This window comes from Trachemys scripta, chromosome 14 (genome assembly GCF_013100865.1).
Source record: "Trachemys scripta elegans isolate TJP31775 chromosome 14, CAS_Tse_1.0, whole genome shotgun sequence".
NCBI classification, from domain to species: domain Eukaryota; kingdom Metazoa; phylum Chordata; order Testudines; family Emydidae; genus Trachemys; species Trachemys scripta.
Window position 1 is genome coordinate 5,809,895 of NC_048311.1, and position 15,466 is coordinate 5,825,360.

General features: G+C 47.7%; 2 protein-coding genes across 2 annotated transcripts in view; one reads left to right on the plus strand and one right to left on the minus strand.

The window, feature by feature from the left end:
* LOC117887172 (zinc finger protein 501-like) overlaps positions 1 to 15,466 on the minus strand; it is a 1,015,593-nt gene that overhangs the window by 231,594 nt on the left and 768,533 nt on the right. The window lies entirely within an intron of this gene.
* LOC117887593 (zinc finger protein 585B-like) overlaps positions 1 to 15,466 on the plus strand; it is a 56,340-nt gene that overhangs the window by 2,725 nt on the left and 38,149 nt on the right. Inside the window, exons 2-4 of the mRNA XM_034790237.1 lie at positions 667 to 1,669; positions 9,961 to 9,975; positions 12,246 to 12,998. Of these exons, the coding sequence (XP_034646128.1) occupies positions 698 to 1,669; positions 9,961 to 9,975; positions 12,246 to 12,998 (1,740 nt within the window). The 5' untranslated portion in view covers positions 667 to 697. The remainder of the gene's footprint in view (positions 1 to 666; positions 1,670 to 9,960; positions 9,976 to 12,245; positions 12,999 to 15,466) is intronic.

Sequence of the window (15,466 nt, forward strand, 5' to 3'; positions counted from 1 at the left end):
AAAATCGTAGAAATGTGGGGTGGGAGGGACCTTGAGAGGTCATCTAGTCCAGTCCCCTGCACTGAGGCAGGACTAAGTATTATATACACCATCCCTGACAGGTATTTGTCTAACCTGTTCTTAAAAACCTCCAATGACAGAGATTCTTCAACCTCCCTAGGTAATTTATTTCAGTGCTTAAAATGTTCCCCTCGGTAAATAGAAGGGCTGATTTTCGGAGGTGCTGAGCACCCACACCTTGTAGCATTATTATTTGTCCTGCGGGAGAGCCTAGAATCCAGTGCTGTTGTGCTGAGCATTGTACAAATAGACAGTTGCTGCTCCTAACAGCTTATACAATCAAATGCAACAAATTGATGGGAAGCACAAAGGAACAGTTAGGCAATTGTGATCAGTGTGATAAAGAGTGGTCATAGCTCACCATTACTAAGATGTTTATAGGGATGATGGCAAAGGAGAGTATTGGAAGAGGGACAGTGTAGTGGCTTTGCTAGGACCATGATGTTGTCATGAATTTAGGGCTCATGAAAGGTGAGGGTTTTTTATTGTAGTAAATTCAAAGATATTCTGTCAATGGGTGTTGATTTTCTGTTCCCCTTCTGAGGTTCCCTTTCCCCCCCGCCAGCACAGGCAATGACTCATCTCTGGATTCTCTCTCTATCCCAGCTGTGAGTGACAAGAAGGAGAAGAGTCTGAGATGGAGGAACCATACAAGATGTCTCTGACAAGATCCAAAGGCAATGTTTCTGAGAGCCCTGAGCAGGAAAAATCCCCTAGGAGTCCAGGCGAATCAGAAACACAGCAGCAAAACACTCCAGAGGAAAGTAAATCTGCTCATGGTGGGCGAGGTGTGAGGAAGCGCAAAGGCACCATCGTCCGCCGGAGAACATTCATGGGGGAGAGGCCCAACATCTGCATTGAGTGCGGGAAAAGCTTCCTTCAGAGCTCAGACCTTATTAACCATCGGCGAATCCACACAGGGGAGAAACCCTATAAATGCATTGACTGCGGGAAAAGCTTCAGCGTCAGCTCAAACCTCATCCGACACCAGAGAACCCACACAGGAGAGAAACCCTATAACTGCCCCGACTGTGGGAAAAACTTCACGGACAAGTCGACCCTGACCCAGCATCAGCGCGTCCATACAGGTGAGAAGCCCTATAAATGCATAGACTGTGGGAAGAGCTTCAGCCGCAGCTCCCACCACAAGAGGCATCTGAGGAGCCCTCCAGGGAAGAGGCAAGGTAAATGCACCCACCGGGAAAGCACTACTGTTGGGAAGGTTAAAGAAACCAAAGCATCAAAGAAGAGAACCTCAACCGTTGAGATCCCCAACACTTGTGCTGAATGCTGGCAAAGCTTCAGCCAGAACTCGGACCTGGTCAAACACATGAGGATCCACACAGGAGAGAAACCCTATGAGTGTCCCGACTGTGGAAAAAGATTCAATGTCAGCTCAAACCTGATCAGACACCAGAGGATCCACACAGGAGAGAAACCCTACACGTGCTCTGACTGTGGGAAAAGCTTCACTGACAAATCTACTCTGACCCAGCACTACCGGATCCACACAGGAGAGAAACCCTATATATGCACTTATTGTGGGAAAAGCTTTAGTCATAGCTCCCACCACAAAAGACATGAAAAAATCCACAAGGGAAGGAACTCGGTGTCCTTCCTGCCATTGTGGCCCTACCCCACTCAAACGTTCTAAAGAACGGTGTGCATACTAAAGAGCCAGAAGGCAGATTGGTGTGAATTATAGAGAGAGAGAGAAAGTGAGCACTGCTACCTGGAGAGTAGGAACTGCTACATGTCATCAGTCCGGCAGTCAACCTTCTCCAGTACCATTTCCAAAAGTGGCTATTAACCACATACCTCAAAGGAAGGTGTGAAACTCCTATAAGGGACAATTTTGCAATAACATGTCCATGGGGGGAAAGTGGCTGCCTGTTCCCAGGCTGTTAATTGGTTGGCTTATGTCCTCAATATAAAGATCCCTTAGAAACCTTTATCCTAGCCATGGTAACTGTTGATGATATTTTTTATCATTCCCATAGATGTGTCTAATTCCCTTTTTTTGGAATCCTACTCTTGTTCTCCATAACACCTTGTGGCGGGTGAGTTCAACATGCATTGTGTAAATAGTATTTCTTGTTGTCAGTTTTAAATTAGTACCCATTATTTCACTGGGCATCTCCTTTTTCTTGTACTATGAGAGAGGGCGAGTGGGGAACCCAATTTACTGGTACTTTCTCTCTGCTGTTTATACACCTAAATCACGTGCCCTCTTTTTCATCATCTCTCTAGACTAAATAGTTACAGTCTTTTCATCCTCTTCCCATACAGAAGTCTCTCCTGCCCTCTAACAATTGTTGTCTCCTGTCTCTGAACCCCCTCTAATTCTACTATATCTTTTTGAGATGGGATGACCAGATCTGAATGCAGTATTCCTGGTTTGGGTGTCCCATCAATTTATATAGTGGCATTAGAATATTCAGTATTATTTTCTAACCAAATGTTTATCCATACTTTATTTTTTATCCACTATTGCGCATTGTCGAGAGGTTTTCACTGATGTGTCTAGTATGACTCCTGCATCTCTTTCCTTAGTTGTTGCACTTAATTTAGATCCTAGCTGTGTGTATGAGTAGATGATATTGTCCCTTTTAATGGGCCACATGGTGCCAGCAACTTCCAAGCAGAACTCTCTCTTTGAAGTGAAGAGGTAGATTAAATATATACCTATATTGGCCGAGACTTTCAAAGCAGCCTAAGGAGTTTGGATGCCCTGGGTGTAGTTTTCAAAAGCTCCTAAGTGATTTGTAATGGTATTTAGGCATTGTTCTGCTCAGCATTGCAACATCTAAGTCTCATTTTCAAAGTTGACTTAAGCACTTAGGAGCCTAATTCCCACTAAAAGTCAAAGAAAAGTTGTTCTACATCACTTAAGGCCAGATTTTCAAAGGTCTTTAGGCACCTAGACATGCAGATAGGTATCTAGTGGGATTTTCAAAAGTGCTTAAGTGCCTAACTCCCATTGAAATACCCCCTCAAATCAATGGGTGTTAGGCATGTAGGCAATTGTGAAAATCCCTTTAGATGCCTAAATAACTTTAAAAATCTAGCCCTTAGGCACTTTTGAAAATTTTACCCCCAATTTCCAGAGCTGGGTGTCTAAATCCCTTTGGATGGTTTTGAAAAATCTCAGCTGACCTCTGTCAATCATAAGGTTTTTTCATAGTATTTAAACACTTCCCAGGAAAATTAAATCTGATTTTAAACTGATGGCATGATATGGCTCAAAGTGCATTGTGATGCATTTACCTGCACTGAATTCCATCTGCTGTCATGTTGTCTAGTTCATCTAACATTGTTAGGTCCCCTGTGAAGTAACTCAGCCTTCTTTATACACAAAGTACTGCTGTATTCTCTGCAAATTTTGCCACCTCAGTTTTCATATTAAACACTGTCTCTAGGCATGGGCATAGTTTGGATGGTTGTCCCCAAAACTCCAAGCCTCGGGCAAGTGTGGAATTTACCCCCCCCTCACCCCCAAGCACAGCCCCATTGACCTGACTGAAGCTGCCCCCCACAAATACAAAAGTCAAACTGTGACCAGATATCCCAATTTTATCAGGACTGTCCTCATTATTACAGGCTTTGTCTTATGTAGGATCCTATTTAACACCCCACATGCCCATTACTACTCCCCTGTCCTGATTTTTCACACTTGCTATCTGGTCACCTTAACTAGTCCTAATACAGGACTCTGAAGGCACCCCACTTTTAACCTCCTTCCATATTGAAAAAATTACTATTTATCCTTTTTGTTTTCTGCCTCTTAGACAGTTTCCAATCCATAACAGTATATTTTTTGTTCATCCTGTGACTACTTGGCTGCCTTAAGAGCCTCTGCTGAGGGACTTTGTCAAAAGGTTTTTTTGAAAGTCTAAATAAATTAGATAAATGAGAACCAGTTTGTATATTAGTTTTTGTTAATAAATGATCAAAGCATGCCTCTAGATCAGGGAGACATGATTTTTGCTTTGCAGAAGCTGTGCAGGTTAGTCCCAATCATGGGGTGTTTTATGACTCTCTGTCTTTAGAGTTTGGCCTGAAGTGGACAAGTTGCCCCAACCTGCCAACTCATGCGTTTACAGCCCTGGCAGGCCTTCCTGCGTCTCAAATAAAATCTTATGCATGATTAGGGTGACCAGACAGCAAATGTGAAAAATCGGGATGGGGGGGGGGGGTAATAGGAGCCTATATAAGAAAAAGACCCAAAAATCAGGACTGTTCCTATAAAATCGGGACATCTGGTCACCCTATGCATGATATGCATGAGTGGGACTTGCACACAAAACACCACTTGGCCTAGGAGAAGATACACTTGTGAGCCAGGTGACTAAATTCTATGCTCATTTCGGTTGCAGAGTCATATTATTATTTCTGTAGTTCACAACCTGACTGACTAAGCTAGGTCTCTACCTGGAAATAGATCCGAGATCCCTACAATGCCAGATCCAAGTTTCATACCTTTACCAGTGATGTCTTTCAGAATACATATGCCATATCTATGTACTTGGCTACCTGTCTGTAACCCCAGTTCTGAACACATTTTTCTGCCAAACCCGGGAGCCCTGATTCTCAACATTCCACTGTTGTATCACAAATAATTATATAACCCATTGGCACAGTGTATGTTGCATCTCTCTTTAGAAGGTGATCCACGTAGAGGATAAAGCGTGGATTCACAAAGGAGCAAGGGGACTTGAGCCTGGGTCACCCACCTCAAAAACGCCAGGCTACAAAGTCATTCTCTGTCTCTCTATGGCCCCATGACTCATTATTTATACACAGTGGAACAGGAGAAATTGAGGGAGCCCACACCAGAATATCCCATAGCTCAGTGGTAAGCACTTTCCTGAGAGGTAGGTGCTGTGACCCAGAGTTCGGCTAGGATATGCCTACTGTGAAGAAAGGTGGAGGCAAAACAACACCACGGAGATAACATTACTTTTTAAACTTTATAAAGGCAAAACAATCGAATAGAAAATAACATCAAATATTCAGTTAGGAAAATGTTAAACTGTAAATCACCATTCACAATAAAATAAGTTTTTCAACAACATGCTGTGTGACCCTGGGAGGGAATCAGTTCCTCCTCTCTCTGGCTGCAAAGTCCAGCTTCACCCCAGCTGTCCCACCTTTGCCTCTCTGCAGCTTGTGATGCTCCTTTGATGACTGCATTTCTTTCCAACGAAGGTCAGCTTCTCACCCAGCGATCCACACCTAGGCACTAAAGTATATTCCCTCTGTCAGTGTCCCAATGGGCAACCTCACTGATCATACGCTCTGTGTCCCTCACCACCAGGCTCCTTGCACACAGCCCTTCGAGGGCTAGCTTTCCCCTCCCCAGCAAATTCCATTTTTACCCAACACATCCTCTTTTCGGCGCCTTCTCTGCCTTTTTTCTGGTAGATCCTGAGCCTCCTCCCCACTCAAGCTGCCCTCTTCTTGTCTGCTCCTCTCTCCAGGACATCATTTTATGCTGCTGCACCAAATGCTAGTGCCAGGACCATAGTTATTACCTGGGAGACCCTTGTTCAAATTATTTCCCCCCCACAGGCAGAGAGGGTAAGTGAACCTGGGTCTCCCACATCCCAGTTGAGTCCTCTAACCACTGGGTTAAGGGGTTTCAAGCTGGATGTCCACATTTTGAATGGTTCCCGGTCTGGTAGGTGGCCTCTGAGCACACCTACCAGACCTGGCCCTACAGGCAAGATAGGTGTTCACTCACCTGTCTTCCCCAGTTCATGGATTGTTCTGGGCCTTAGGTGGAGATAAGTGCCTAGAGGCAGGCAGCAGTGTGAATGCTCAGAGACAGAAACATAGGCACCTAGGGAACTTTTACCCTGAAAACTTAGAAGGGGTAAGTTGCGGTGCTTGCAGGAAGTGGAGTGAGGTTTGTGGATCACAGTGGAGGCTAAACTTGGGATGCCTAGCAGCCTGCTTCTGCTACCAGTTGCTCCATTAGCTCAAGAAGAAATCCAGGCCATGGATCTGCATGGCCTCAGCCCAAATCCTCCTGAGGGAAAACACAGTCTGTGATCATGCAGTGACAGAATGTATTATAATGCACCTGCACAAGGGGCAGGGTGAAGGTTGCATGGGTACCTCTCATAAGTTTACAGTTACATTATTTATTTAACATTTAGACTACGATAGAGCCTAGAAGCCTCATCCAGGTCCGATCTCCACTGAGCCGGGTGGTGTACAAACATACAGCTAGTGACAGTCCCTGTCCCAAAGAGCTTAGCATATAACAGGTGGATAAGAGGAACAAAGGGACCGAACTGAGGTAACAAAAATAATGGGCTATACACAATACTTTGCCAATCAGGAGTAGTAATTTTATATATATATATATATATATATATATATATATGCAAATTAGCTCATTAAATAATTTGCCTAAAACATCACACATGGATCTGTACAAAAGTTGGCATCTCTGTACCACGCACCTTCCACTGGACCAGAAATGGAATATCAATTCTTGTATTTCTCTCTCCTGCCTTCTCGTCTAGCTGTGCTTGTTTGTGTGTGCTGGAGAAAGCTGGACTTGACCCAACAACTTTGTGAGTAAGCTGAGAACACTCTGGCTGAAACCCTGCAAACACTTTGAGCATTTAGCTGAGAAAAGCTGCCATTCTTCCCCAGCAGATTTAACTTTCAGAGAGGTTTCCATCATGTGCAATAACTCATGAGCTAAAGCCTTGGAGAGTAAGAAAGTAGCTGGATAGAAACATGGCCCTTTGGGAGACAATTGAAGCTATGTAATTGACGCCATGAGCAGGATTCCACCTCTGAAGTTTTTGTCCTAGTTTTGAGGTGCACTAGCTCCTGCTTAACCCATAAACCTCAACAACCCTGTAGATAGATGGTTCAGGATTGAATCAGGCAAACATACATGTTTGACACCAGTAAGTGTCTGCGATCACACAGAACATTAAAAAGCATTTACTATTGTGGATGGCAAAATCACCAGAGGTGGCAACACGGTGCTAAATAGATTTAGTTCCTTAAGGCCTTGTCTACACTATATGGACAATAACAGCATAGCTACAGTGCCTTAGCCATGCCAGCATTACACTGTAATGCAGATGCAGGCTATGGAAGTATTTTTTTCGGTGCTGTAGGACAACCACCTCCCTGAGTGATGGTAGTTAGATTGACAGTAGCATCTTCCATCAACCTAGCTGAGTCTACATCTGTAGTTAGGTTGGCAAAGCTAAGCAGCTGCTCACGGTTGTGGATTTTTCACACCTCTGAGGGACGTAGCTATGTTGACCTACATTTTATGTGTAGACCAGGCCTTACTTTGGTCTCTCACTGCAAGGCAAGTTTTCCTAAGGTTGAATTGTTCTTGTATCTCTTTTCTGAGATATCTACTCTATATTCCCCTGCTCAGACATTATCAATTCTCCCTTCTAAAGATCAATTCTCTGCTGCTTCCCTAAAATCATTCAGCTCCCTGATAGCAATTAACTCTCCTACCCCCTCGCAATAATTAATGAGTGCCCTCCCTGATCAATTCTCCCTAATCACACTCTGTGAATCCCCCTACTCAGTACATCTTTGCAAGTCTCAGGACCTGGATCAATGGTCAATGAGGGTCTGGCTGGAGAATCTTGCCTGCATGCTCGGGTTTCTACTGATCGCCATATTTGGGGTCGGGAAGGAATTTTCCTCCAGGGTAGATTGGCAGAGGCCCTGGAGGTTTTTCGCCTTCCTCCGCAGCATGGGGCAGGGGTCGCTTGCTGGAGGATTCTCTGCGACTTGAAGTCTTTAAATCACGATCTGGGGACTTCAACAGCTGAGTTAAGGGAAAGTGGGTGGGTCAGCTTTTGTAGCCTGCATCATGCAGGAGGTCAGACTAGATGATCATAATGGTCCCTTCTGACCTTAAAGTCTATGAGTCTGTGAGGACAGCTCCTGCTAAATAGGTTTCTCATCTGCTCTTTTGCCGCTTCCCCCACATTCCCACACTGTGTAGCCCCATAGAGCTGCAGGTCTGCCAGCCCCACGGAGTTGGAGACAGACAGTACCCAGAGAGCAAACAATGCCAGAATTTCTGGCTAAGAGGTTGACTTGTAGCAGATCTGATCTGAAGATCTCACAAGAAATGTCCAACCCACCCACCAAGGCCATTTGCGGGTCATGGACTGCAGCAGGAGGGGGCTGGGAAGGGCTCTGGGCAGAAGCTCTGCAGTGAGACAGATAGATGCAGAGTAGCTCCAGGGTTAATTCTGCTTCCATTATTCCAACATTACAATTTAGTGTTAGAAGAAAGTGGTTATTTCTATGACTATTTACACAGAACAACCCCTGCCAGCAATCCAGTTATCAATTGTGGTATCCTTATAGGCATTGGCCTGCATCTCCTTGGCACAACAGGTACTAAGAGTGCTGGGGCAGACAGGTCTAGGCCCAGTCATTGGACCCAGGCCACAAGTGAATTCTGGGGACAACAAATGAAAAAGTAGGAACAGGAGTGAAGATTAAAGGTTGGAAATGAGGGATCCAGAAAGGGAAACTGAGCAGAGAATCCCTGACAGCACCCACTGCTTCAAAGGTGTCTAAGGAGTTAGTGGACAGTGCCCAGAGGAACTCTGCCCTGCAGCATGATCAGATGAGGGAGTGGAATTAGGCTTCTCAGTCACAGAGAACCCTTGGTCCAGAGTCCTCCTTCTGGAGTGATGGATGGCTGTCTTGGCCAGTGCCAGAAGGAGGTTGACAAGATCTCATGACTTTGGGGGGCTGCAGAGGGGTGTGAATGAATTAGGATGCGCAGGGAAGTGCAGTCAGAACCTTAGTAAGAGGTTCTGGAAGAGGAAAAGCACCTTGATGCATCTTACATAGATGTGCGCCAGGGTCTCCGTCTCTGCAGAAGGGACAGGAATTAGGTGAGTTCATGAACCACGCCAGGTACATGCCTGTGCTTATGGCTCCATGGAGGGGCTGCCAACTAATATCCCTGGTGGGCTATGGAACCATAGGAGAGTAGAGGCTGGCGTTCCTCCCGCTCCTCAAGCAGCAGCAGGTCCCACCATGTGGTGTTGGGGTGGGACAGGCAGGTGAGAAAGTTGAGGGTGTGACACATGAACATGTACAGGTATTTTCTGGGTGTGGTTCGGACATGGACTGGCTGAATGTCATGCAGCCGACTCAGGTGACATGTTGGGAGCAGCCGGTGAGGCTGTTGGGAGTCGGGTACGATGAGTTCCAGAGGGCCTGGGGTGAGAGATGGACAGGAGGCACTCTCCCACAGGACCTGCTCAAGAAAAGTGAAAGAAGCATGAGGCAAGGCTGCCGTCAGTTGGAGGGTGGGCAGCCCCATACACTGGCTGAGTGCTGTCGGGTCCATCCCCTCCCTTTGCTGCTGCACTGGGCAACACAACATGGGGAGGAGATGAGCAGCCCTCAGTGGTGAAAGAATAGGTTAAGGACTATTTAGAAAAGCTGGACATGCACAAGTCCATGGGTCCAGATCTAATGCATCCATGGATGCTGAGGGAGTTGGCTGATGTGATTGCAGAGCCATTGGCTATTATCTTTGAAAATTCGTGGTGATTGGGGGAGGTCCCGGACAACTGGAAAAAAGCAAATATAGAGCCCATATTTTAAAAAGGGAAGAAAGAGAACCCGGGGAACTACAGACCTCACTTCAGTCCCCGGCAAAATCATGAAGCAGATCCCCAAGGAATCCATTTTGAAGCACCTGGAGGAGAGGAAGGTGATCAGGAACAGTCAACATGGATTCACCAAGGGCAAGTCATGCCTGACCAACCTGATTGCCTTCTATGATGAGATAACTGGCTCTGTGAATATGGGGAAAGCGGTGGATATGATATATCTTGATTTTAGCAAAGCTTTTGATACGGTCTCCCACAGTATTCTTGCCAGCAAGTTAAAGAAGTATGGATTGGATGAATGGACGATAAGGTGGTGTAAAGGTGTGGGACTCACTGCTGCGGTGCCTCCTGCTGGTCGTCTTGGGAATTAGCTCATTTCCAGCCTTGGAGTGCCCTCTGCAGGCCAGTGTCAGCTACCACTTGGCCCCTGTGTCCCTCCCGGACCCAGTGCCCTGTTGTCTGGGGTGTTGCCCCCTGGCAATAACCCCTCACAGCTCTGAGGCTCCCCCTCCCAGGGTAACCCCCACCCACTATCCCCACTTTGCCTCAGTCTTGGCTACTGCCCAGTCTCCATCTAGCCCCCGTTCCCTGGGGCAGACTGCAGTATAAACCACTCATCACAGGCAAAGGGGTTTGGACCTGCTGCCTCTGCCTACCCATGGGCTGCCCCCTGCAACCCAGTATCTAATAGGCCTTACCAGGCCTTGGAGGTACCAGAATATCCAGTATTCCAAGTATGCATGAGTGACTACCCTAACATGAACTAGTGCACCTTGCCCCACCACACACACCTCGCACGGAGAGCAGGTGGGAGGGATCCCTCCTGCCTCCCATCCCAGACCATCAGGCCAGAGTTCTTGGCCCAATTGATTTGGGTGGAAGAGACCAGCAAAGAGATGGCTTGGCATGGCATGCCTACCCATGATGAACACAAGGGGTGGGGACAGGAAGGAGGAGAGTCCAGGAACTCCTAGGGTGACCAGATGTACCGATTTTATAGGGACAGTCCCGATTTTGGGGTCTTTTTCTTATATAGGTTCCTATTACCCCCCACTCCCTGTCCCGATTTTTCACACTTGCTGTCTGGTCACCCTAGGAACTCCAGTAGGGAATTTTCTGAGGCATCCTTGAAATAAAGGCCCCAGGGGCTCTCAGAATCCCTGGCTGGCAGCAGGGGCAGGTTTCTCTGCGGCTGTGTCTCCGGTCCATTTGCTCTGGAGGTTTCTCTGTGCTCAGGATGGAGAGAAGGATTCTGGCCGCATCCCCTCGTGACGCATTTCTGTGCCGGTGGGGAGCGCAGGGAAAGGGTTTTCATTAAATGTTGTCGCTAGAGGGCCCTGGTTGTTGCTAAGGGAGGGAGGCGGCTGCTCTCTGCCTCTCTGCTCAGCACATCGGGGGTTGAGCTTCCTGGGTCAGACTCTGCCGCCACCTCCATTGTGAGCCGGGAGCCGGGGCTGAGCCGCTGCTGCTCCGCGGGGTGTGTGCGGGGAGAGCCCTTCCCCAGCGCCGCTCTGTGCCCAGCCGGGGGGACTTTCTCCGGGGGCTGGAACCAGCCCCTGAGGCAGCCCCGGGCTCTGCCGACACCAGCCCCTGAGCCGGAGCCTGCAGGTGAGGGGAGAGACCCGGGGGAAAGGGCTGGGGCCGGGCAGGAAAGTGACTCTACACCAACCGCCCCAGCTCTGCTCCCGGGGGGGCGGGGGTCTGCGAGTCCCAGAGCTGCTGCTCTCCTTGACCCCCCCTCCTTCCCCCAGGCTCTGCTCTCCTGAGCGCCTGCAGGAGCCGAGCCAGCTCCGGGAGAGCGGAGGGGAGGAGAGGGGGCCGGAGGGAGACAGGGATAGAGACTGGCAGCGGCAGCAGGAGCAATCAGTGGGGAAGGAGGTTCCTGGCTCCCAGCCCTGCCCAGCCCCATTCCCTGCAGCCCCCCGGGGCAGATTGACTTTCCTGGGACAAGGTGAGGAGCAAAGAGCGGAAAAGCCAGTTCCTGCCTCTGCCTATTCCCCCTGCTGCTGGGGGAATGTGTTGCCCTGGGGACACGGTCAGAGGGATCCCCCAAAGCAGCTCCTTGGATTATGCTCTTTTCTAGTGTTTGAGTCAGAGAATCTATTACTGGGGTGTTAAAAATGTCTCATTAGGTTTAGTCTTGGTGCTAGGTGATGGCTTTGCACCGTAATAAAGGGACTAAGAATTTAATATTCTCTGAGTGGGTATTTCTGATGGATGCTCCACAAATACTAATACATTCTTAAAGAAATTAATTGAAGAGTTGTTTTGATTTTGCAGCTCACAATGGGGTACAACTGACTGTAAGGAGCTGAATCATTATCCAGGGAAGCCAATACGCTGAAGATGTCACCCAGGAAATCCAAGAGGACTGTGAGCCAGAGCCCTGAGCAGAACAAACCCTGTGAGAGCCAGTGCAGGCCAGAGGAGCCAGAGCCCATGGAGAAGAGACCGGTGAAACTCATCCAAGGAATTAAGAAGCGAAAGGATTTTGTGGTGCACCAGGGAACCCAGACGGAGGAGAGCCCCAACATCTGCATCGAGTGTGGGAAAAGCTTTACCCAGAACTCCAGCCTCATCAACCATCGTAGAACCCACACAGATGAGAAGCCCTACAAATGCCCTGACTGTGGGAAATGTTTCGGCGTCAGCTCCAGCCTCAGCCGGCACCAGCGCATCCACACGGGCGAGAAGCCCTACGCCTGCCCTGACTGCGGGAAGAGCTTCAGCGACAAGTCCAACCTAACCCAACACCAGCGTGTCCACACGGGTGAGAAGCCCTACAAGTGTATTGACTGTGGGAAGAGCTTCAGCCGCAGCTCCCACAAGAAGAAGCACTTGCGGCACCTGATGGGCAAGAGGCCAGGCAAGTGCTCGTCACCGCAGCAGCGTGAGGGTGCCGTGGGAAAGGCCAAGGCCAGGAGGAAGGTGGAGGTGCTGAACACGTGCACCGAGTGCTGGCAGAGCTTCAGCCAGAATGCTGATCTCATCAAGCACATGAGGATCCACACTGGCGAGAAGCCCTTCAAATGTACTGACTGTGGGAAGAGCTTCAGTGTCAGCTCCAACCTCTTCCGGCACCAGCGCATCCACACCGGGGAGAAACCCTACACGTGCTCTGACTGTGGGAAAAGCTTCACTGACAAGTCCACCCTGACCCAGCACCAGCGCATCCACACGGGCGAGAAGCCCTACATCTGCACCTTCTGTGGGAAGGGCTTCAGCCACAGCTCCCACCACAAGAGACATGAGAAAATCCACAAGGGCGAAAACCCGCTACTGACCTTCCCTACCCAAACATTCTGAACAGCTGGACGTTTGAGGATCATGCAGGGATCAGTGTGGGCTCCACTGTGGGGAGCTGTCTGCATGGTGGGGATTTGTCTTCTGGAGATTAGGAACGACCACAGAGATTGCATAGATGTTCAGAACAGAAGGGACCATTAGATCATCTAGTCTGACTTCCTGCACATCACATGCCTGAGAATCTCACCCAGTAACTCCTGCGTCCAGCCCAGTAACTTGTGGTTGACTGAGAAAGTGTGTCTTAGAAAGAGGAGTCCAAACTCAGTTTAAATGCTCCAGGTTATGGAGAATCCACCGCAGCCTTTGGGATCTGTTCCCAGGGTTCACTACAATCCCGTAAATCTTACCTCTTATTTTCAGTTTGAACACTGCTGACTTCAGCTCCCAGCCACTGGAACTTTGCTAGAGTAAAGAGCCCTCTGGTATCAGCAATATGATCCTCATCTAGATACCTACAGACTGTGATTAGATCCCCTCTTAATCTACCGTTCAATAACTAGAGCTCCGTAAGTTTTCTCTCACTGTAAGGCATGTTACAAATCATTCTGTGTAGCCCTTCTCTGAATCCTCTCCAATTTTGCAACAGCCTTTTTAAAGTGTGGACACCGGAACTAGACACAGCACTCTAGAATGGTCTCTCATCCATAGGATCAGAGCAATTGTCCTTCTACTGCCATCACCTGTCTCCAGAAGTGGCTATTACCACCTCCCTCAAGGGAAGGTGTGAAACTCCCCTAATGAAAAGTTTTCTAGTAGCCTACTCATGGGGGAAAGCTGCTGCATCTATCCAGGAAATGGGTGGCTGGCTTCTGCTCTTTACATAAACACCCCTTATAAATGTTCCTCCTAGCCATTGTAACTAGGGATGGTATTTCTGTTCTTCACATCAATGTCTAATGTCAATGCTACTGTTTGCTCCATACACCCTGTGGCAGAGATTTCCACAGGTTATTTATGCATTGTGTAGAATAGCATGTCTATCAGTTTTAAATTTTATGTCTCAGTTTCATTGTCTGTGCCCTTTTTCTTGTATGGAGAGAGAGGGTAAATAGGAGCATCTTCTCTATCCCATTTATTGTTTTATACACCTCTACTATGTCTTCTCATTAATCTCTTCTCTGACACAGTTCCAATCTTTTCAGTCTCTCATCATACAAAAGTCTCTTCCAGGCCTGTAATTATTCTTGTCACCCATCTCTGAATACCTTCCGTTTCTCCTATGTCCTCTCTGAGATGGGGTGACCAGAACTACACACGCCATTGATTTATATAGTGGCATTAGAATATTCTCAGTATTATTTTCTATCCAACTGTTTATATGTCTTGTGTGTGTGTGTGTTTCTTTGTTACCCACTGCTGCACATCGTGCAGAGCTTTTCATTCAGTTGTCCACCAAGACTTGTAGGCCTTTTTCCTGAGATGTTACTAGCATTGTGTATGAGTAGTTCATCTTGTTCCTTTTCATTGGCCATGTAGTGCCATTAATTTTTAAGCAGCACTCCCTAATCAAGTGAATGGAAAGTTATAAAAAATATCTCGTATCTATCTATAGTAGGGTTTTGATAGCACCCATCACAGTAGTATCTAAGCACTTCCTAGATAAATTGAATCTTCATTAAAAAATATGAAGGCTGTTTTCCAGTGCATTACCTCACACTTATCTGCACTGAATTCCCTCTGCCATCATATTGCCTCAGCTTTGCTAGATCCCTCTGCACTCAGCCTCCTTTATATGTGACTAAACTGAAATATTTTTGTGTCATCTGCAAATGTTGTCACCTCGCTGCTCACCCTGTTCCTTCAGTAATAAATATATTAAACACAAATTCTAAGTCAGAACCACAGGACACCCTACCTATCATCTTCATCTCCTCTTTGCTGTGTCAGCATCTCTCTGTTCCTTGTTCTGACACATCAGAGTCCCCTTCGTCCCTATCCTTTGTCCCAAGTCGAGTGGTGAGCTCTAGGCAGCCATCAGCATTCTCAGTTTATTATTTCCATTACAATCCAGGCTAGAGTCCCTAACTGAGATCAGGGCCCCACTGTGGAGGAGCTGCACATACACATGTTGAGAGACAGTGCCTGCCCCAAAGAGCTCCCAGGCTAAATGGACAAGACAGACAAATGGGGAGGGGGACAGAGGGCAGGTCTACACTTAAAATGCTGCAGCAGCACAGTTGCACTGCAGCAGTTTCAGTGAAGACACTACTATGCCAACGGGAGAGCTTCTCCCCTTGGCATATTTAATCCATCTCCACAAGATTTTTCACACCCCTGAGCGATGTAGTTCTACTGATGTAAGTTTATAGTGTAGACCTGGCCAGAGACCCAAAGAGGGGTAAGGGACTTGCCCGAGGTCACCCAGCTGGCCAGTGGCAGGACTGGGAATAGAACACTTTTGCTCTCTTGGGTTGTCCGGAGTGAAATTACCCAAAGAGTCTCATCCTTACTTAGTCTTA